A 24441-nucleotide genomic window follows, 5' to 3' on the forward strand; every position below is an offset into this window, starting at 1 on the left:
CGACCCCTGATAAATATGCCCCTATATGTATATGCACACAAATGATTTCGTGTAGTAACATCAGTTCCCCAGTTTTTACTCCCTCCTTTAAGGGCAGAGAAAAGACGAGAAGATTCAGGGAGATTAGTTGCCCGGCAACAAATCGCCTCTTATTTGGGCGGCTAATCTCCCCAAATCTACTCGTCTGTCTATGCCCTTAAAGGAGGGAGTTTTTTGAAGTTTCCCCGTGAGGCAACTTCAGACAACTTCGGAAAACGAAGTGCCATCCTGCCGGCGATTCAGATTCTAGCCAGCGGGAGGCAGTTTGGGGAGATTAGTCACCAGGTGACTAAATCTCCCCAAATCTTCTCGTCTGTCTCTGCCCTAAAGGATTTGTTCACCTTCAAACACCGTTTATTTCAGTTGGTTTCAGAGAGTTCCCCAGAAATAAAGACTTTTAAAAATTACTTTCTATTCCCTATTTGTGACTATTCTTGTAATACTGCAGTTTAAAGTTGTTTCTAAATGCAGGTGGGGGGGTCACGGACTCTGTAACAGTTCTAAATTGATACATTTAGTCAATATATTTGTTATCTTTGACCTTGCTTAACAGAATCCCTGATTTTCATTAAAGGCAGCTGTTAGAATTGATACAACAGTTGCTAATATTTCACAGATGCTTCTGAGAACTGTATCAACTAAATGTATCAACTAAATGGAGCAAATTGTAACAGCTCAGAATCTGCTCCTGGATCACTGAGCTTCCAGACTGAGACACTAGGGACAGGAACATTAAAATTTAAACTTACATTTTTGGGAAAACACTAAGGGGCTGATTCAGTATGGGTCGAATATCGAGGGATAATTAACCCTCGATATTCTACTAGGAATTGAAATCCTTCGACTTCGAATATCGAAGTCGAAGGATTTAGCGCATAAAATTCGATCGTACGATCGAAGGACTATTCCTTCGATCGAACGATTAAATCCTTCGAATCGAACGATTCGAAGGATTTTAATCCAACTATCGAAGGAATATCCTTCGATCAAAAAAACTTAGGCAAGCCTATGGGGACCTTCCCCATAGGCTAACATTGACTTCGGTAGCTTTTATCTGCCGAACTAGGGGGTCAAAGTTTTTTTTAAAGAGACAGTACTTCGACTATCGAATGGTCGAATAGTGGGGTAGGGTTTTTTTAATAAGGGGTTGTAGTCTCCTTTAAAGGAGAATTCAACCCGTAATAAAAAACCTCCCCCCTACACTGGGTAGACCTGTTCCGTTTTTATTGGAACAGCCCTCTTAATAATATGCATGGGTATTATATACTCTCGGTACTCAAGATATAGATGACAAACCCCAGAAACTAAAATGACAAACTGGAAGATGAAGAGACGAGGTTCTGAATAGAAAGGTAATTGAATGATAATATGTAAAATTAGTCCATTGCTTTAAAGGGATACTGTCATGGATTTTTTTTCTCCAAATGAACCAGTTACTAGTGCTGTTCCAGCAGAATTCTGCACTGAAATCCATTTCTCAAAAGAGCAAACAGATTTTTTTATATTTAATTTTAAAATCTGACATGGGGCTAGATATTTTGTCAATTTCCCAGCTGCCCCTGGTCATGTGACTTGTGCCTGCACTTCAGGAGAGAAATGCTTTCTGGCAGGCTGCTGTTTTTCCTTCTCAATGTAACTGAATGTGTCTCAGTGGGACATGGGTTTTTACTATTGAGTGCTGTTCTTAGATCTCCCAGGCGGCTGTTATCTTGTGTTCGGGAGCTGCTATCTGGTTACCTTCCCATTGTTCTTTTGTTTGGCTGCTGGGGGGAAAAAGGGAGGGGGGTGATATCACTCTAACTTGCAGTACAGCAGTAAAGAGTCATTGAAGTTTATCAGAGCATAAGTCACATGACTTGGGGCAGCTGGGAAATTGACAATATGTCTAGCCCCATGTCAGATTTCAAAATTGAATATAAAAAAATCTGTTTGCTCTTTTGAGAAATGGATTTCAGTGCAGAATTCTCCTGGAGCAACACTATTAACTGATTCATTTTGAAAAAAAAAATTTTTCCCATGACAGTATCCCTTTAAATAGGTGAATGGAGTCGACACATTGTCTCTGTAAGTGCAGACATTAAATTCACATGCATTGTGGGTAATTTGCAATGAAATAAGACACAGACGGCAGGTTCTGATGTACAATGGAGCAATATGCATCTGAATTGCTTCCTAAGGAAGTGGATTTTGTGTCCTGTTGCAAAATGTTACGTGAAACTACATAAGAACAAATTAAAAAAGAAAGAAAAAAAAAAATACATAAATTGCACTGATAACCTACACTAAGGAGAAGGACTGAACGGGGGACGCAGAGCCATGCTGGTACCAACTGGAAAGTCAGTGATGTGGGGGAGCATGTAGGGTTTAAGTTTAAACCAATGATGAAGGTCTATTTAAGGAAATAAGCGGTGCAGCTCATTATTAGGAAACACTATACTGCCCAACACAAGGTTCCTCTGCGCCATGACCCCATGTGTTTACTGCTGGTTGGGGAAGGTTTTGTTAAAATCTGGGAGAACATTGTGGGTTTGGGTTGGGTGTGGGTCAGCCTGGGTAAATAAACTCCTGCCCAGTTCCAGAAAATTCCCTGTCTCTGAACCAGAGGTGCCAAGAAGTAGTGCACACAGAGAAAAAAAGATGCAGGTACAGGTTGGGTGCAGGTCCAACAATGGCAACATTTTGTGGAGTAGGGTTGGGTGTGGGTTACATTTTTTCCTAACGCATCACTACTTTTCTACATCAGCATGGCTTCTTTATGACACCCAGTATTTGTCTGTTCTTTACAGCAAGTGCCACAATAGGGAACAAATTCCAGTCTAATCCATTGTGGAGCAGAGGAACAAGTATAGAAATACCGTGTCATAAACATTGCACCTGTTTATTTAATGTCCCTTATTGGCCACAGTATGATCCCGGCATCAACCTGGCCACAGTCTGATCTTGACATATGCCTGGCCACAGTCTGATCTTGACATATGCCTGGCCACAGTCTGATCCTGACATCTACCAGGCCACAGTCTGATCCTGACATGTACCTGTTCACAGTCTGATGCGGACATGTACCTGTTCACAGTCTGATGCTGACATATACCTGGCCACAGTCTGATCCTGACATATACCTGTTCACAGTCTGATCCTGACATCTACCATGCCACAGTCTGATCCTGACATATACCTGGCCACAGTCTGATCCTGACATATACCTGGCCACAGCCTGATCCTGACATATACCTGGCCACAGCCTGATCCTGACATATACCTGTTCACAGTCTGATCCTGACATATACCTGTTCACAGTCTGATCCTGACATATACCTGTTCACAGTCTGATCCTGACATCTACCTGGCCACAGTCTGATGCTGACATCTACCTGGCCACAGTCTGATGCTGACATCTACCAGGCCACAGTCTGATGCTGACATCTACCAGGCCACAGTCTGATGCTGACATCTACCAGGCCACAGTCTGATGCTGACATCTACCAGGCCACAGTCTGATGCTGACATCTACCAGGCCACAGTCTGATGCTGACATCTACCAGGCCACAGTCTGATGCTGACATCTACCAGGCCACAGTCTGATGCTGACATCTACCAGGCCACAGTCTGATGCTGACATCTACCAGGCCACAGTCTGATGCTGACATCTACCAGGCCACAGTCTGATGCTGACATCTACCAGGCCACAGTCTGATGCTGACATCTACCAGGCCACAGTCTGATGCTGACATCTACCAGGCCACAGTCTGATGCTGACATCTACCAGGCCACAGTCTGATGCTGACATGTACCCGGCCACAGTCTGATCCTGACATATGCCTGGCCACAGTCTGATGCGGACATATGCTTGGCCACAGTCTGATGCGGACATATGCCTGGCCACAGTCTGATGCTGACATCTACCAGGCCACAGTCTGATGCTGACATCTACCAGGCCACAGTCTGATGCTGACATCTACCAGGCCACAGTCTGATGCTGACATCTACCAGGCCACAGTCTGATCCTGACATCTACCATGCCACAGTCTGATCCTGACATATACCTGGCCACAGTCTGATCCTGACATATACCTGGCCACAGTCTGATCCTGACATGTACCTGTTCACAGTCTGATCTTGACATGTACCTGTTCACAGTCTGATGCTGACATGTACCTGGCCACAGTCTGATCCTGACATGTACCTGGCCACAATCTGATCCTGACATGTGCCTGTTCACAGTCTGATCCTGACATGTGCCTGTTCACAGTCTGATCCTGACATGTGCCTGTTCACAGTCTGATCCTGACATGTGCCTGTTCACAGTCTGATGCCGACATGTGCCTGTTCACAGTCTGATGCCGACATGTGCCTGTTCACAGTCTGATGCGGACATGTGCCTGTTCACAGTCTGATGCTGACATATGCCTGTTCACAGTCTGATGCTGACATGTACCTGTTCACAGTCTGATGCTGACATGTACCTGTTCACAGTCTGATGCTGACATGTACCTGTTCACAGTCTGATGCTGACATGTACCTGTTCACAGTCTGATGCTGACATGTACCTGTTCACAGTCTGATCCTGACATGTACCTGTTCACAGTCTGATCCTGACATGTACCTGTTCACAGTCTGATCCTGACATATACCCGGCCACAGTCTGATGCTGACATATACCCGGCCACAGTCTGATCCATGTGCCTGTTCACAGTCTGATGCTGACATGTGCCTGATCACAGTCTGATGCCGACATGTACCTGTTCACAGTCTGATCCTGACATGTACCAGGCCACAGTCTGATCCTGACTTATACCAGGCCACAGCCTGATCTTGACATATACCTGATCACAATCTGATCCTGACATGTACCTGTTCAGACTGATCCTGACATGTACCTGTTCACAGTCTGATCCTGACATGTACCTGTTCACAGTCTGATGCTGACATATACCAGTTCACAGTCTGATGCTGACATGTACCTGTTCACAGTCTGATCCTGACATGTACCTGTTCATAGTCTGATGCTGACATGTACCAGGCCACAGTCTGATCCTGACTTATACCAGGCCACAATCTGATCCTGACATGTACCTGTTCACAGTCTGATCCTGACATGTACCAGGCAACAGTCTGATCTTGTCATATACTAGGCCACAGTCTGACAAATACCTGGCTCAGCAGGGAACAGTGTGTAGCTCATATGCAACTACTTCATACACATTGTACCTTCAGGGAGAGCTCTGCCTTCCAGTACAAATGCGGCACAACGTCAGTCCCAGGGCTCTTACTAAACTACAACTCCCACAACAACAACTACCTAGTCACGGTTAGATTATTCCATTTTGGTTTGAGAAGAAAGACATACACACGAGTACACTGTCCTGTAGCCAATCTCCTCCTCATGCAACACCTTATCTAATGAAACGAACATCCCTTCCCCAAACACTCACGCGCTCCTCATCTCCGATCCCTTCCGCCTCCAGGCGCCGCTTTTCTCTCACAGTCAGCACCGAGTTTTCCCTTCCTCCGGGTTTCTCTCAGCTGCTCTCCCAGTATCAGCCACTTGCGCACAAACTCTAAAATTCCGCTTCCCGCGCATTGTATTTTTGAAATCAATCCAATCACAGAGCGCGGCTACGTCATTCGTGGAGGCCAATCGCTGAATAGACCGCGGAGAGTCTTGTTTACACTGAACAGCGCCACCTGGTGCAGGATTTGCAGCACGTCATCTTGTCAAGTGTCTCGGCCCCATTCATGTCATTACAGGTTATGTACAGTCACTGTGTGCGCCGGGACTGATATCAGCGGATGAACAAAGTCATTATGAGCAGCTTCTCAGTAAACGCCGCACATCCCCAGTGTTTTCTTATAAACGTGAGAATATAATTTGTGCAGAGAGTCTGTGAGCAGCATGTGTATATGTTCTCTGCACTCCTGCTTCAGACTCCTGACACAATGTAGCAGCAGACTTGTGGTTCCATTGCTTCAACCTCTTAGTGGCAACTGAGTTTTACACTTCCTTTGTTTTAAAGGAGAACTAAACCAACTCAGCCATCATGGGGCCACAGCAACTACTGCAACCTCACCCCAAAAATGCTCCTGCTCCCCTGTACCAATGACCAATCTTCTCCAAGGCAGACTGTATAGTGGGATTGGTGTCTTTTTTTAAACTTCTTCACTCTATACTCTTTGCTGCCAATTAGGGTTCTCACCTTTTCTGGAATAAAATACCAGCCTTCCTATATATTTATCATTGGGATCAACCATCAATTTTACCGACCAGGTGGCAACGCTACTGCCAATTGACCACCAGGAGCATGGACACTACAAGCCAAGACCACGTGGACTTCTAGCACTTGCATTCATTTTCATTAGAATTCTGTATATGGTTCCCGTGTCCACTATATGGCCAGCATGGGCAGAAGGTGGGCATTTACAGGAGCGGTGGGACAGTCCTGGTCCTGGAGATTGGGTTGGGTTATGTAAAATGAAGTGGGGGGGGGGGGATTTAGCAAACAGGGAAATTACAAATTTACAGGCAGTTACGTATAACTGCCAGTTAATTTGTAATACCAGTCCTAGCAAGTGATTTACCAGCCTGGAGGCAGTGTCAGACTGGCCCACCAGGATACCAGGAAAACTCCCGTGCAGCTAAACACATACCTCCCAACATTCTGGAAATGGAATGAGGGACAAAAAAATTCCTGCGCAGAGCGCGGTGAAACTTTTTATGACCACTCCCCTTTTTGCAGTCACATCCCCTAATTACCACGCCCATTTTACAAAATATGCCAGGTTATGAAAGTTTGAACACATTTCTGTACTTTTTATGTCTTATTACAGTTTCACTAATGAAGGTGAATTGCCCTTGAAGCGGTGAGTCTAACTTCTCCCAAGGGACAAAACTGTTACAACTGTATCTTAAGTATCTATTCTGGGCTCTCTGCCAAGAGCCAATTAAGTTAGAAACATTGTATCTTTTTTGGCTGTTCAGTGCAGAGAAATCGGGACTTTCCAGTACAAACGCAGGACTGCGGGTTGAGCTGTCAAAAGAGGCGCTGTCCCTCTAAAAACTGACAGTTGGGAGGTATGTAAAACATTTGGCCTATTTCATGGTCATTCCCTATTTCTATGAAAACAAATAGGCTAAATAGATGGAATAATAGATTATATTATCTAAAGAAAAGAGACTGGGAGAATAGAGGAGTCAGGAGAGGAAGAATAATAGTACTGAGAGTGGGCCCCTGGTCTAAGTTTTTTGGGTGGGCCCCTGGTGTCCCAGTCCAACACTGCCTTGGAGGCAACTCTACTTATTTTACATATGATACAGTCCCCTGTGCAATTGATTTGGGCTGAAGGTTCCTTGATATGGATTTGCACTGGTAACCTGGACTTCAGCTCTGTCCTCAGTTGCAGAGGGATGTGTGGGAATAGCTCAGCAACCCTGTGCTGTAAAAGTAAATAACAGAAAGTATGTTAATATTTAGAGATGGGCTGACGCCCTAGGTAGGGTTGCCACCTGGCCACTATTTTACTGGCCTGACCGGTAAAAATGATGCTTGACCCCAATGTTATTAATGAGGAAAAAATCTAAATATACAGGAAGGCCGGTATTTTTTTACAAAAAAGGTGGCAACCCTAGGCCACCGTGCCCCGCCCCCATGTACTTGAGCACATGTGCCTACCCCTAGTTCTTACCTTGTTGTATTGAACATTATTATCCCCTGTTATTTTTCACCTCCGTGGTCCTGTATTTACTTAAATTACCATGTTGTTGCTGTAGTTGCCTAGACCTGTAGCAAAACTTTGCAACTTATATTACAGCCCTGAATACAGAAGAACCCTGACTTTTTTTCTGTGTAGCATAATTTTTTCTGAATAAGTATTCTTTATTGTATGCGACAGTTTAGTCAATCTCATTATGTAAAGAGGGTGAAAAATAGCATTTCCTCAGCGTGCACCTCTGATTTCCTTTAATCTTCTGTTTGTCATTTCGGAGATGCAGTTTTATACCGCTAAATTGAGGTTTGAATCTGTAGCGCTCTCTCAGACTGCTGAAGTGTTAATTGAATATGAAAGAGAGAGCTGCTTTGAGACAGCTCAATTGCTGTCCCCATGGGATTTTAAAGCTGAATATCTGATCCATTTCAGATTTTAGAACCTGATGCTTAGCAAGTGGGCAGGAGGGGAGCAGCTCACACAGCCAACACAAATTAAAGATGAGTAATAAAAAGTAGCAATAACAATATATTTGTAGTTTTGCAGATCATTTGTTTTTAGATGGGGTCAGTGACCCCCATTTGAACGCTGGAATGAATCAGAAGACAAAAGCAAATAATAAAAAAAAACTATAAAAAATAAAGAAGACCAGTTGAAAAGTTGCTTAGAATTGGCCATTCTATATCAAAATACTAAAAGTTATCTTAAAGGTGAACCACCCATTTGGAAGCAAGCATTCTGTGTATAGATCCCACGCATAGGCAAGCTCACACACAGTCAAAGCACACCATCGGTTATTCTAGGCATCAATAAAGTACTAGTAAACATCTTTATAATAAATACATTTTATATATTATGGCATTGAATTTGAATATAAAACAGCATCACTTCTTCATTAACAGTAAGTAGCCTTTACCACAATACAGAGTCATTCACAGAGGCAATAGTCTAAAAGTTCTTTAGTATGGGGTGCGGAATTGCAAAAGGAGACCCCTGGAATCTTTTCACTAAGACTTGATAATGACTTCAGTGTTGTCTGTGAGGTGGTTTAGGCTTTCAGTAGCACAGGTAACACGACAATTCAGTGTAAGGCTTCGTAGATTCTTCAGTCTTTGTACAGCTTTCCATTTGAGGTATATGTATATGTTAAGGCTGGAGTGTAGTTCTAAGAAGTATATTTGTGGAGAAAATAACTTTCCAGAGATCTGCCAGGTCATTGAAATGAGGATCATTGGTTTCAGTTGTTACTTGAGGATTTTGTACAAGGTATAAAGCTTCTAATGGAGTCACAAATTCTTTGGAAATCCAACTACACCAGGTGAGAATAGCCACCCTTGGGCGTCAGTGCAATGCATCTTGGGATTTGCTGTGTGGAGACAGAGAAACAAAATGGTTATTGCTTTTGCTGCATCTGTCACTGCATGAAAGGAATAGAAACCCTCAGCTCTGCTTCCGTACAATCATTCTGACTCTATTTATTTGCTTTGGTTACACCCTCAAGCCCTATTGCCGGCCCTTATAGTGAGATTGGGGGGAAACGTATCTGCTGAAATCTCTTGGGCGCCAGAACTGATTGAAAAACTCTTTGAGGGATACTGTCATGAATTTGATGTTGTGGTTTTAATACTATAATCTACTATGTGCCTTGCAAGTAACTCAATTATATAAAAAAAATTATTTTCAAACAAATTAATGTTTTTAAAGGGATACTGTCGTGGAAAAATTTTTTTTTTTCCAAAACACATCAGTTAATAGTGCTGCTCCAGCAGAATTCTGCACTGAAAGCCAATTCTCAAAAGAGCTTTTTTTATATTTAATTTTGAAATTTGACATGGGGCTAGACATACTGTCGGTTTCCCAGCTGCCCCCAGTTATATGACTTGTGCTCTACAGGGGTGCTCCACCAATGAGGCAAGTTGAGGCTATCCCCTCAGGCGGCAGCGCCCCACTAGGTACCAGGGGCAGCAAAAATGGTGCTCCTGGTACTTTAAGAGCGAATTTCCAGGGGAGGGGGGGGCAGCAGCAACTGCTGCTGCCTCAGGCGGCGGAGGGGCCAGGATCGCCCCTGGTGCTCTGATAAACTTCAATCACTCTTTACTGCTGTACTGCAAGTTGGAGTGATATCACCCCCCTCCCTTTCCCCCCCCAGCAGCCAAACAAAAGAACAATGGGAAGGTAACCAGATAACAGCTCCCTAACACAAGATAACAGCTGCCTGGTAGATACTCTATAGTCAAATCCAGGTCCCACTGCGACACATTCAGTTACATTGAGTAGGAGAAAACAGCAGCCTGCCAGAAAGCAGTTCCATCCTATAGTGCTGGTTTATTCTGAAAGCACATGACCTGGCAAAATGACCTGAGATGGCTGCCTACACACCAATATTAAAACAAAAAAAAATACACTTGCTGGTTCAGGAATTACATTTTATATTGTGAATTATTTGCAGTGTAAACAGTGTAATTTAGAAACTTTAGAAACTACATCATAAAAAATCATAAAAGGCCCTGGGGAGAGAAGGGAAATCATATGCAAATGTATATGCTCTAACTAAGTAGTATGGGTCCCCTAGAATTTATCATGGTTGCCCTCCAGTCCAATGTCACCCATCTGTAATGCATGACATTAGCTACATCTTAGGGAGCAGGATCCTCTTGTTCCATGGGGAATAGACAGGTAAAAGTCACTGTATACCAAATGCTCTGGGGACCTTTACTTCTATACAATAAGTTCCTCCTTTCCCCATTTCTGCAACACACTAAATAAACTTATGAGTGACATCTCTGTTACTCAAAGACACTGACGTGTCACTTTATTAAAGTTCAACTCATATACAGAATCAGAATGGTCAGCCGAACTTAAAGGGCTTGTTGGCTTTTGATTTCATTTTTTAGTATGACTTAGAGAGTAATATTCTGAGGCAATTTGTCATTGGCTTTCATTGTTTATTATTTGTGGATTTTTAGTTATTTAGCTCTATTCAGCAGCTCTCTAATTTGCAGTTTCAGCCATCTGGTTGCTATGATGCAAATTATCCTAGCAACCATGCATTGATATGAATAAGAGGCTGGAACTTGAATAGGAGAGGCCTCAATAGAAAGATAAGTGATAAAAAGTAGCAATAACAATACATAGCATTTGTTTTAAGATGGGGTCAGTGACCGCTGTTTGAAAGCTGGAAAGAGTCAGAAGATGAAGGCAAATAATTGAAAAACTATAAATAATAAACAATGACCAATTAAAAGTTGCTTAGAATTAGTCACTCCATAATATACTAAAAGTTAACTTAAAGGTGAACCACCCCTTTAAACTTGCTTTCCACATTATTAAACCATAAATGTGCCCCCTTTGTACTGACCAGATCACATTCTCCTCTTCTTCTTCTTCTGAATCCGGGGCTTCCAGTACAGAGCCAAAGAGAAGCAGACAATAACAATGAAGCTCAGGGTCATTCCTATGCCCCAGGCTCCCAAGGTATTAGAGAAAGATGGAATGTTAGCCTTTTCCACAAGCCACTCCCTTCGTAGATTCATGTCCTTTATCAGGACTTCCATCTGGATGTAAGTGCCCATAACACCACACACATGGAACAGCTGGTGACTGTGACCTGAAAGGAGGGAGATATTCATGTGGGTTCCCATCATGCTGTGAAAAATGGACAATGGACTATATATGAACAAACGTACACACCTAAACCTGCTCCTATTTATAATTCATTGTCATAAACAAAGCAGCCATAGGACAGTAACAAAACCGAACATACTGATTTATTGTCAAAAATTCTTATTTTAAATATTTGACTTTTTTTGTGTTAATGAAAACAACAGTCCCACTAAGGACAGAAATCTCCTACATCTCAAAGTCCATCCAACCACAGTAAGTCAGTCTGGACCTCTCTCTAATCTGCAATATAGATAATAAATCTTGTTACAGTTCCTATAGATGCCCTATTCTAACACACCGAATGCAGTAAATTGAGAGTTCTTGTACTAGGTAATGTCACTCTTCTATTACTAACCAGGCAGAGCAAGAAACATGTAGGATTTTGTTGTTAACCAGCAGTGCTTTGGGTTTTTCCAAAAAACTGCTTGGCTTGATTACCTAGAAACAATCATTTATTCTGGAGATGCCGTCTCCCAGTGCCGGGCCAAGTGGACTGGGCGCCCAAACTGTGTTTTGCTTTAGTTAAATGTTTGACATTGGCCGTAGCTCTCTCTCTAGAATGGAGGTTTCCACAAAAATAATCAATGCCATATTAAAGTAACATTATTTGCATGCACCACTAACATTTTTTGTCTCAGTATGAGTGTGAGCAAGGCAGGCTGTAAGCCATTCACCTTAGGATCCAACATTAGACAATGCACTTGGTTGGAATATTATATTCTTGTTGTTATATGAATCAGGATTGTCCAAATGGTTAGCTGAGCTACCCTTTGCTCCAGTGAGGAGTTTAGTAGGGTTAGGTGATAAAGCCGCTAGTATAGGGACATGAGTGGGTGAGCTCAGGATCAAGTAGGGTGCCAGTGAGCAAGATACCACCGTGATGCTGCCTATACTGGGGAGAGGGTCATCTGCATGAAATGTTACCTCCAGGCAGGAGTGTATTCCCACGTGTGAGGGTAACTCTGAAATCTGTATTCCTTTACATGTCCTGGAAGATACCTCATGTTGTGTTGTATATGCTGTTCTATTGAGATACTACTGATATCACCAGACAATAATATGCCTGGGAGTTAAAAAAGACATTTGTTTACAAGAAGCAACCAAGGTTCTGATCATTTGTTACATTTACCGACTTACAGTGATTTGTTTTCCCCAACTGTCTGGCTGGTGTGCACCAGAGTGAGAAAAGGCTAAAGGTAATATTCATGGTTCAGAGGTTGCTGGGAATTTGTCATTTTAATCAGTGTCTCAGAGGGCACACAGCAGGCATCATACATCTGTATCACACTGTTACTACTATTCCATAGCATACCCATGGATGGGCTACGCAAATTGACAGTATTGGTGTTCCGAGAATGTTCTGGAATTTTACAATCCAACTATGAACACTTAGGGGCAGCTTTATCAAGGGTCGAATTTCAAAGTAAGGGGAACTCCCATAACTTCGAAATTCAAATTAAAAAAAGACCAACTGAAATTTATTTAAAAAATTTGTTTTTTTTTGATATTCAATTTTTTTTAAAATTTGAATCCAATTTGGACTATTCCCTAGTCGAAGTACACAAAAATTAGCTTGAAATTCGAATTTTCACTTTGACCCTTGATAAATCTGCCCCTTAGTAAAACTGTAAAGATCAGTGTGTAATTACAGCCACTCACCCACATAATCAAAGCGTCCAGGGGCCAACCGTTCCGGGAGGTGCGTGGAGAAAAGGAAAGCAGTGAGGAAGGCCAAGAGAGAATGCCAGATGTGCATGGGGAGGGCAGCATTCTGCGCACAACCACTACCAGAGCACAGGAAAAGCTGCATACAGTAGAAAACACAGTAGAATCCCAATTATATTTTAAACTTCTAAAGAAACAGGAAAAGCTGCATATAGTAGTATACAAAGTAGAATAATAGTCATATTTAAAACCTGAAACGAAACTATGGTAAACTTATGCTGCCATAGTTCTACTAAAGAGCCAATGGTGAAATCACAGCAAAATAATTTAGATTACCCGTAAACTGAAATAAAATACAGTATTTTTAATCAACTGTGCCTGGATTTGTCCCTCTCTAGACTTTTCTCTTTGTAAATGTCCAGCTTTTTAATCCTAAACCAAAATCAGTTCCTAATATCTAAATATACAGTTTCCCAAACTATGAGGCTGAGCATTTCCCAAGGAGGCCCAAAGCAGTGGCAGGTGGTCAGCCTGAAGGTCAGTTAGGGTTAAATGTGGGGCCTTTTGCTGCCCTAGATAAACCTGAAAGCTCAGCTTGAATATCAGTTAGGGTGAGATTTGGGGTAAATACTTATTTGCTGTCCTAGATGTTATTGGAACTATGACTTAATAATAGAGGAATGTTTGTATGCAAGATTGCCATCAGAAACTTTGGGGCTTGTCCATGAACACAACAAGTGCCACAACCCTTGTAGATAGAAGGTAGGTAGGTTTTGCTAGGACAATAGGTTGAACTTGATGGGTGTGCCATAGCAACTATGATCCGAATCATTTTACTGAAAAAGTAGGGGTGTAGCTAAGAACCAGACCTTGTAACTGCTGTGGGTGGGGTAAATTTAGCAAGTTTTAACCTTTGTGTATAGATAAATTACACAGATTACATAACTCTATGTGGCCTGCTTCCCCTTTGGATTAAAATTTGATTTAGACAACAGTTCTTTCTCTGATAGTGACCCTGTTTGTATTAAGACTGGCAGTATGGAACAATGTAGTATATTCATGACCAATTAAAATGTAGTTTCAATAATGTCTGCAGAGAACCCTCCGTCATCCTGGTACCCAAACAAAGTAGTCTAAGGCAATTAGTTTGCATTTTATGGTTTGAAAATGATCTAACTTTATATTTTACCTCTGGTTACTTTTTTTGTTTTAGAAAATGTAAATACTTTAACTAATAATTATTGTACAATTAACTTCCCTTTTTAGAGTCTGCTATTGCAACTTGGTCTCCTCAGTACTTACTCGGTAAAACAAGGGAATGCTGTCGAAAAAATAGGGGTACGCAAAGGCTGTTGTGCGTAGCACTTTGCTGAGCCGGGGGCGTGACACCTCAGGAATCCTGCAGAATAAAGGGGATTAGAATAAAATTTAATATTTCATGTTAATTGTCACTCCCAATGATTTTTACATGATCATGTGCCCAAATTAATGGTGCTGAGAAGATTTCTCCCTAACACACCTCCAGGTGATATTGACTTATTTCTATAAAGTGCAGAATTATATTTAAATAATTATTCTATAGGCACCCTGTAAGGTGATATAATCAGAAAAGGTGAGCATGCAAATCCATAAATGTACCCATATGTAAATATAAACATTATTAGAGATTACAAAAGAGACCCATGACCATTTTAACTAGTGCTCATTTATAAAACAAGTTTTACAGTGAGATTTTTTTTTACCCATAGTGCTCCAATATTTTCCAGATTTGCCATTATAAATGTGGGCAGTGGCAAAATAGTGTGCACTGCAGCAAGGGTAAAAAAACTAATTCAAGTTGGGACAGTGCCAGTTGCCTGCCATGGAATTACCTTTCTATCACGAGCTGGTTATAATGCAGGACTGGAGCACCTAGCCTGTCGGTGACAGTTACAGAAGCAAAGTCAGAAATGGGTCATTTCTATGGATAAACCAAAACGTATCAAACACAAAAGTAGCAATAAATCTGCTGTAGAGCATTGACACATGTAACTGTATAGCCGTGTTTCTTGCAGGAAATGAGGTGACAATGCCAGGTATTGTCTTTTATTGTTGTGCTCTTGGCAGTGGCACAAAGAGCTTTTTATCATCACCATTTTCCTAGAAATCTATCATGTAAAGGACATCTCAACTGGTCTGCAAAGACCGTTTTGCCCCACAACACTAAAGAAAGCCCTGGTTTTACCTCTAACACTTGTTTCCAATGTGGGCCTTTATATACTCTTTATGTGCCCTTACAGCACAATAAGCAATATTGCTTGATCATTAGTAGCTCATAGATACTATAAGGCTAAGACTAGTGATTTTCATATTTAAATCTCTATTTGCTCCCTTTAGGATGATGGCACACAGGAACTTTTGGTTGCTGCAGTTCTCTCATTTGGGAGAATCAAGCTTCCCTTGCTTGTTGGCAGCTGCTTCCTTTTCATTTGAATGGGAAATGTGCTGCCTATGACAAATACCTGTATTGTCAAGCAGGTGTCACTTGGGGACAAAGATGCAAACAAACATAGTGATTCCCAATAGGAAAAGCAACAGTCATAGTCAGCGCTGCATTAGTTGTTTAAGGATGTTTTGTTTATAAATCACCTCGGAGCATTAAAATGTGAGGTAAACACGAGGTAAGCCCTAAAGAGGGTCAACCATGATGTAATAAGCCCTAAAATAACAGGTCAGGCAAATGCCTATGTATAAGGGCCCCCAGGCTAGGGTCAGATTGGGAGTTTCTCGGCCTGCATATAAATGTAGACCAATTAACAGCCGTTATGCTCTCCTTCCCTCTATGATGTTACTCCATTTATAGGCATGGTGTTGGCCTGGGACACACACAGCTCAAAAATGCATTGTCTCCCATAATTCTCATATCGCATGCTTCTTGGCCTGCTTTTATATGGCACTATCCACTTAGTATCTCTCTCTTAAAGGGAATGTAAAGGCAAATGAAAAAGAAATCTATCTCCAATATACTATAATTAAAAAATGTCTACCGTTTTTATAACAAACCTGTATAAGAAACCTGTATGCAGGGAAATTCTCGTTTCATTTTACGTGCTCTGACTGCTGAGACAGTCCCCAGCTGCTCTGCAGGAAAACAATCATACTTTCAAACAGCAGGGGGAAGCCCCCCACCTTACTTCCCAGAACTCAAGCAGCTTTGTTTGTTTCCCTGTAGAGCAGTCGGCGACCGAGTAGAGATTTGTATCCACAGTGACGTCTGCATATTGTGATTATTAATATGTCTTCCTGTATTGGCTTCTAAGACTGATATTATGTTACTTGTGCTGTTTTGATAATTTATGATGATCCCTAAGCTTAACCTCCCAACTGAAGCCCAGACCACACTGAGCATGTGCATGGTCTTGGCCTTGCAAAGATGTTTAACAAAGTTACAACATGACAGCCCCATGCGACCAACTTTGTAAGCATAAATCATTTGTTTAATGAGGCGTCTGGTGCAGTAAGTTCATTTTTATATTTAGTATTCAAAATACAACATTTCTAGCATTCTTCTATTTTAGACTTTAGTTCCTCTTTAAATGAATACCCTTTAATGATTGACTTGAGGTGTGTGCATTTTAAGAGACTTAAAAAAAGAGCTTGAAATAAATCAGTAATCAAGGATGTCTTTAGGTCCCATACGGGACATGGTACATGTCTGTGCATGTGCTGATCATAGAAGAACCACGCTTCCTCATCAGCTCAACTGCTGGATTTAGCTGTCAGGCAGTGGCCTATGCTGCTCTTTTTAAAAGCCTTTATTGTTTCTATAAAACACAACCCCCCACCAAAATTGCTGCCCTAGGCATGGGTCGTCAGGTGACTATATAGAAACACGGTCTTGCCAGTAATGTGTTTATTATAAAAACACTAGATATGCTAATCTGTAGGCCAATTGCATCTATCTTTGCTACTAATGCCATACCTGGAATAGCAGGCCAGTGCAGTGCAGATAATTGTGTTCACCACAGCGCAGGAAACATACCACTGATGGAAAGTGCCACCCACCCATCGATCTGGGAATACATATGCAGAGTAAGCAATGGCTGCCCCTGCAAAACAAAAAGGAATGCTACCCTGAAGATCAAAAGAAACATTTTAAAGAGGAAAGAAAAGATAAAAAAGCAGAATCATTTCTAATTATCCATGCACATCCAAGTGGTTGCAAAGCAGGTTATTCATCCACTTACCTCATTCTCAGCTATTAGCATGATAATAATGCTTTCTGAGTGTCCCTTTAGTGCAGCTGAACCAGTTGGCCAGACAATACCTATCCCTGTCAAAACATAACAGCACTTCCAAACTGTTTGGCTGGAACATTAGGTGGAGATTTGATTAAAATGTCTATTAGCTCTCCAAATACTCTGGGAAACCCAGTTTGGGCAATAAGATTGAGGTTTGGGGTTTATTTCCTATTCTACTTGTCTTTGCAGATGTGTGCTAAAAACAGTATTGATTATGAAAGTAATTTCGGTTGTGTCCTAGTGCAATAATAAAAAAAAAAACAGAGGCTGCTTTAGCTGCTTTAAAAACATTATGTTTTGAGACTCAAAACGCGTCAGGCCAAAATGTTTAAATAACCCCATAAGTCTTTTATGTAATAAAAATGCAAAGTCTACTACAGTTCTAGTCACCTAAAGCAACCAATAAGCAGGTAGTATTTACTGGTCACCTGTTGAAACACAAACATCTTATTGGTTGTTACAGGTTACTGCCCTTGGCTAAACGTTGTGTCTTTTATTACACATGGAGGTTAATTAGTACTTTTGTGAAGGCAATAACATTTTATGTATTAGAAAGTGCTTTGTTTGGTGACCATAATTAGGTTAATTAGTACATTTGTGAAGGCAACATCATTTTATGTATGAGAAAGCCCTTTGTTTGGTGACCATTAAACCTGCCCAGCACTCATGGCACAAGGCTCTGGCCCTCAGGGGACATCTGATAATAATGCAAAATTAATTATTTGGCTGCAGAGCTGCTGGCTTTGCTGTATCCCTTTAAATCATCCTGATACTATATGTGGGGAGAAAATAGCCTACCTAGCCAGTATCTGTTTTAAGGTTTGTACAGTGGTGCTAATATGAGTAACAATATATAAATAAAAATACATTTATACATACATATTAGTTGGGCAGGTAAGGTAAGAACTGCATTGGTTCATTGATATTGCCCTCTGCTGATTGGTCTGCACAGGCCCAACATGTGATTCACTAATTATTATGGGAGCCAGATGATCATATCAGAGTGATTTGGTCCGGCCCTGGGTGGCCAAATCTGCCAAAAATCTCATTTGTTGACCACACCAAAGAGCATATCTTTTCATGTATGGTCAGTTTAAGAAAATTTATGGGGGCTGGTTAAATCTACACATTTGCTACTTATGTGCTTTAGTTCAGAGGTAAATCAGGAGTTCCTTAAAGGAACAGTTCAGTATACAAATAAAAACTGGGTAAATAGCATGTGCAAAATAAAAAATATTTCTATTATAGCTAGTTAGCCAAAAAATGTAATGTATAAAGTCTGGAGTGACTGGATGTCTAACATAATAGCCAGAACACCACTACCTGCTTTGCAGCTCTCTTAGTTAGTCAAGGGGGGCCACATGGGACATAACTATTCAGTGAGTTTGCTCTTGATCCTTAGCATACAGCTCAGATTCAAAAGCAACAGATATGACCTATATGCCCTCCAAAGTCACTGATTGGTTACTGACTGGTAACCAAAACCAAAAGAGCTGCAAAACATATAGTAAAACATTTTTGATTTATTTACATAGTTTTTTTACACTGAACAATTCCTTTAAGTTCTGTTTGTCTGAAAGTGCTCGCAAGCTGGGGTATTTACCTACCGAGGCTATACAGACTAACAGCTCCATAGTCCAAGAAGAAGCAGATGTGTCGAGCCTTGGTGGACATAACACTGAATGTGTGAGCACAAGTAGATGCCAAAGGATAGATACAGCAGGAAAGCTGGTATACTAAAAGAGGCCACAAGAAGGGGTCATCCCAAAAACCTGAGTACAAGAAGGACAACATCCTCCATAGGAAGTACCTAGAGACAGTAAGGCAAGAATATTAATCACTGGTTTAGTGTATTAGGGGTGGTGGGACCGTGCAGTGCAATAGCAATAATCTGAATCTGGATCCTTACCAGGTCGGTATGAAATGGGTCCAGATATTAAGGGTTTCATTGGTCATTTGGAAGAGGCTCAGAATACAAGTTTTAGCTGAGCTACATGGTGAGCGATACCCACAGAGGATGCTGTCTTCGTGAAACACCTTAATGAAAAGACATTAGATAGTATAAGACATTTGACAGGAGAGAGGGTAACTTTGGGTCTGTAAGTCCCAAAGACGTTACATGACACTTACTTTGGGTATTTGTTGGATGGTCAGTAATCGAGGTAATTTCCAACTCAGCATGGTGCTAGTTCGGAGTCCAGTTTTGTGTATTGCCTTTGCTTGATGCACCAATAGGCTCTTTCTGAAAACACAAGAGTCATATATTTGTATTAAAACTAATTTCTGTGTTGCTTGTCGGTTAAGATAGAGCCACCCTTTTTGGCCAGTACTAATTGTTTATTAATTATCCTTGTAAATAGCATTTGACTGCTGTATAACACACATAGCTCACATACATAGCCCTTGATAAACCACAGTATAAAGTGAATGGAAGCCTTTGCTTCTTTCCCTCCATGCATCTATCTATTTCTCCTTCACCGCCATTTGCTGAATGGTCAGGTGACAGATACAGAAGCATTGTGAAAATACATTTCATGTGATAAGGGTCACAAAACTCAACCAATACCCTAGCACAGGGTTGGGCAGTGGTTTTCACAGGGGGACACTTGTCATAAATCAGCAAATTGTTGAGCAAATTTATAATATTACCATCCCCTTAAAATGGTACAAGGGGTATAAACAAAATGGCAATTGACAGAACCACTCTAATAGCTGGATATAAAGCTTTGCTTGTGAATTTGCAGATATGGAGGGTCAGGGGTAAACAAGACTACTTGATTCAAGTATAATGCACTGTGGGTTTATTGCTGCAAAATAACTAGGGTTACTATGGTCATTACTGGAACTCATCTATTCCAGCAATAGAAAGACCCTGCTCAGTGTGATTTGCTTCATCAGACAGGGATTTTGCCAGTAGTTTCAGCTGTACCACACTACCATAGTGAGTTGTGTATGTGCACCAATTTTCTGGAAAGCAGAGGGACTTCAGTTCCCAGAATCTAGAACATCATAATGGAACAAAGTGAAGGAGGCATTGCATTATACTGTGAGACTTAAAGGGGACCCGTCAACCAAAAAAAAAAAACTCCAAATCCCATTCTATCACATTTGTCAAGCAAAATGAACTTTAATTACACTGTATAAAATATTTGAATTGTGTTTCCTTCAGTCTGGGATGTCCTAATTATAACAAGTAGGTAGGAGCCATTTTGTGGACACTGTTATTAAGGCAAGCCTTGTATCATCTCATAATCTTGTTTGTGCACCAGAACTGGGGACCTGATCTCCACCGCATGCACTGGTTACACAATTAAATGGTTAAGAGAATGGGGGGAATGTGGGGAGTGTAGTGAAATCTAGTAGGAAGTGCTGAATGGAATAGAGGCGGGGCAGGTAATATTTGAATGACAGTTGAGATTTTAAAATGTGTTTACAACAGCTATGGATGCTTTAACTGCCAATTCAGGTCCTTTAGACCAATCCGGCGGCTTATCTGCCCATGTATGGGTCCCTTCAACAGGCCTCCTCGATTGATATCTGGGCAAAAATTGATCAGGCAAGCTTAATCTTTCAGATCGAGGGCCGCATTGGCTCATTGATACCATCAACATCACAACTTTTCATATATTTTATATTCCCAACATTGTGAGGCAGAGACAAATTTCTGCCCTGTCATTAGATAAGAGTGAAGACACACGTGGGAATTTCTTGCCGCGGCTGTTACAAAACCATGATTGCGGCGACTGATTGCAGCAACTTATCAGTCACAGGTTGCACAAGTTGCCTTTCTAGAAGTTGATCTAAAAGTCACAGCAACAAATTGCCACGTGTGTCTCCGTACTTAGACCTCAGAAAATGTGTTTCGTCAGTGGAAGGAATTTTGCAAAGGAGAGTTTTCTTTCCTGAATTAATTGGTAGAAGGGTATATGGACATTTTGTAATTGCAGTAAGTTCATATTAATGGGGCAACAGGCTGTTTACAAACTAGCTTTATTCAGATTATTAACAGTAGCTGGCAGTTATTTTCGTTATGTATGTTTATGACAATTTGTGCTGCCATATTGCTTGTCTTTACCATAGACCATGGCCACTAGTGTTTAGAAAGGTGGCAAATACAGCATCAGCAAAGACAACCTCTTCCTATATTATTCTGTAAGAAGAGGGCTGGTTTATAAGAGAAATAACCACATCTGAGAGGTCCTGACTAGTTTCCAGGTAACATTTTCTAATAACAAAATACTTTTAGTGCACAGTGTAATTTTTATTGATTCCCCATCTGTAGTGTCCAACTTGTATTGCTATCCTTTAGCATATATGTATATATAGCTTTATATATATAGTGTTCCTGTGTATCTTCCTGAGCAATTATATTACAATAAAATACAAAAATACAGATGTTAGAAGACCTTGCCCCATAGAGCTTATGATCTAATTGTTTGATCTTTAACCAGTTATGCATATGTTTGCTCCGCAATCTGGTGAAAAAAGTTAAAAGTTTCGGGGTCCCCAAATGAGGATCTGGTATTTTAGATGGCCTGATCCAGGGCTTGTGGGTTTCCAAGATAAATAAAGGACCGATGCTTATTTTTAACTGTGGGATGCTGCTGGAGTCATAGGGGAGTTTATATGATATTTCTTTCACATGTATTATTTTGTTTTACACTATGGGGGCTTTTAGCAAACATGAACAAACGAGTAAAACCCTGTGCTTTAAAGTGACAGTCCTACAAAGAGACTCCAACAGACCTTCTATTTTTACAAAGACCTTTAAAGACAAGTTGTACATGCATGTAGTGATCTCTTCTAACTGGCAGGTTTGCCATTTCTTCTAGAGGCTCAGGTTAAGTGATTTTTGTTTTTGCTGAGTGACTAGTAAAACCACTTTTCACCTGTTGCTAGAGGCAAATCCCTTACATCCCTTACAGCAACTTGCTCCACCACCTCAGGATAAGCTGCAGGCCAAACACCGATTTAAAATGCAATACAATGACAACCACTCCCAAGAAAAAAAGTGATCCTTCCACTTTAAAGAGATACTGACACCAGAAATTGAACCTTTTTTTACATCTACCATAAAATTGACTTTGCATGCTTCTTATAATTTTACCATAAAGTATTTGCCCAATGCTTTTACATTACTTATCTGACTCCTTGTGATCGCCTATGAGGGGGCTGCCATATTTGTGCAGCAGGAGTCCGTTAACATCAGAATCTCTAACTGACTGGCTGAGATGGGACAGTCAGGTTTAGGAACTTCAACTAACAAATTACTTACAAAAACAAACCTCTCAGCAAAAAACGATCAGCATGACCAATAGGTAACTTATAATGTACATTCATATTTTTAAAAGATGTTTTTTAGTGTCAGTATCACTTTAAGTCCATGCACTATAACTATCGAGTCTGTCTCACTATTAAACACACATGATCAGACTTTACTTAAAAATGTTTTAATTCAACAACATATAGAGTGCCTCAGTTTAGCAATAGCAATGCTGTAGGTTGCCTTGAGACCACTGTTTCCCATTTCATACCTGTGCTTAGACATCTATTCTGCTTCTCTCCATCTGATTGATCTGTGCTGGTTCCAGAATCCCCCCACCTGGGGGCAACTGTTGATCTAATACAGGGCTAAAATGCCTGTATAGCCCGGTGTTTTTTGAATTGCTTCTCCTGCACAGACTCATGTGTGTGATTCAATGTCAAGTGCAGAGAGGACTTAAATCTGGAGTTATATTTCAGGGATTAATATATAACCAGCAGGGGAAGGGTTAGTTAAAGTATAACACGAGAGAACAGAACCCAAACTAGCACCCAGAGAGTCCGAAATCTGAGGAAGAAAGGGTTTAGATAAGGAGGTGACTGATTTACTGACATTGTATTCAGCCACAAAAACTGCACATTAAATGCACACCACCTTTATATCCCTATTACACAACTTGCAACATGCCACACACCTTCCCCATAAACACACCTGGACACTTACCTGCACTGGAATGCAATGTGTATGGAGGCAGACTATACACACACTACTCTTTTCTTACTCCCTTAGCAATCGCTCGCATGCACTCTCAGCCCATTCATTCTCTGCTGTTTACCTTGGTTACACAGTCACTACTAGAGAGAGTTTCCCCCTTCTTGCTACTCCTTTCTTGCTTGCAGACTTTCTTTCTGCTTCTCTTCCCTCCTTCTCAAGTGTTGGTTTTTTTTTCTGTTGCCCCAAACACTAAGGACTTGTCAGACAGGTTTGTGGGGAGACAAGGGAACGTACTGAACTGGCCCACGGTGACTCAGTGGAATTAACAAAGGCAGAGATGCAATGGTACCTTACTAGGGTGGGTCTTGTTGGTTGTTATTCCAAATATGTTAGACATTCTTAATATGGAGCACTTACATCTGTATAAGATACACTGGCTGCTGTTTGTCTAGTTCTGAGAAATATCCCTCAGATTATATTTATATATATATACACACAAACACACATACACAGGAATGTGGATTAATTTCTGATATGTGTAGTTGGTAGATTTATACAGTAGATGAAGCATATGCAACCTACTGGTTCACCTTTTAGAATGTTATAGAATGGCTAATTTTAAGCAACTTTTCAATTGGTCTTAATTTTTTTTATTCGGTATCGTTTATTCATTATTTTCCTCTTCTTCTGACTCTTTCCGGCTTTCAAATGGGGGTCACTGACCGCATCTAAAAAACAAATGCTCTGTAAGGCTACACATTTATTGTTATAGCTACTTTTTGTTACTCGTCTTCCTATTCAGGCCCTCTACTGTTCATATTCCAGTCTCTTATTCACATCAATGCATGGTTGCTAGGGGAATCTGGCCCCTAGCTACCAGATTGTCGATATTGCAAACTGGAGAGCTGCAGAATAAAAAGATAAATAACTCAAAAAAAACAAATAACAAAAAATAAAAAACAATTGCAAATTGTCTCAGAATATCCCTCTCTACATCATACTAAAAGTTAAAGGTAAACAACCCCTTGTTCGACTACAACAACCAGCATTCTGCTTACAGCTACTGGTGGTTTAAAGGCAAAGACTGTGAGTATAGAAGTCCCTGTGGGGGTCCAG

At 41.0% G+C, this 24441-nt stretch overlaps 2 protein-coding genes across 18 annotated transcripts in view; both read right to left on the reverse strand.

The window, feature by feature from the left end:
- The window catches only part of kif23.S (kinesin family member 23 S homeolog), a 30164-nt gene extending 24536 nt beyond the window's left edge, over positions 1–5628 (reverse strand). For 7 of the 9 annotated variants that reach the window (XM_018254380.2, XM_018254376.2, XM_018254379.2 and 4 more), the window contains exon 1: positions 5472–5628. In XM_018254380.2, coding sequence (XP_018109869.1) covers positions 5472–5482 — 11 coding nt within the window. In that variant the 5' untranslated portion in view covers positions 5483–5628. 9 annotated transcript variants of the gene reach the window in all.
- A 2965-nt stretch (positions 5629–8593) lies between these two features.
- The window catches only part of paqr5.S (progestin and adipoQ receptor family member V S homeolog), a 32928-nt gene continuing 17080 nt past the window's right edge, over positions 8594–24441 (reverse strand). For 5 of the 9 annotated variants that reach the window (XM_041588182.1, XM_041588186.1, XM_041588180.1 and 2 more), the window contains 9 exons: positions 19479–19590; positions 19258–19385; positions 18956–19158; positions 17030–17156; positions 14940–14984; positions 14371–14467; positions 13063–13207; positions 11099–11347; positions 8594–9106 (listed from right to left, as the gene is read on the reverse strand). In XM_041588182.1, coding sequence (XP_041444116.1) covers positions 11103–11347; positions 13063–13207; positions 14371–14467; positions 14940–14984; positions 17030–17156; positions 18956–19158; positions 19258–19385; positions 19479–19529 — 1041 coding nt within the window. In that variant the 5' untranslated portion in view covers positions 19530–19590 and the 3' untranslated portion in view covers positions 8594–9106; positions 11099–11102. The other 4 variants (XM_041588185.1, XM_041588187.1, XM_041588178.1 and 1 more) reach the window with 4 other exon arrangements.

Source organism: Xenopus laevis, chromosome 3S (assembly GCF_017654675.1).
Source record: "Xenopus laevis strain J_2021 chromosome 3S, Xenopus_laevis_v10.1, whole genome shotgun sequence".
In the NCBI taxonomy this organism is placed as follows: domain Eukaryota; kingdom Metazoa; phylum Chordata; class Amphibia; order Anura; family Pipidae; genus Xenopus; species Xenopus laevis.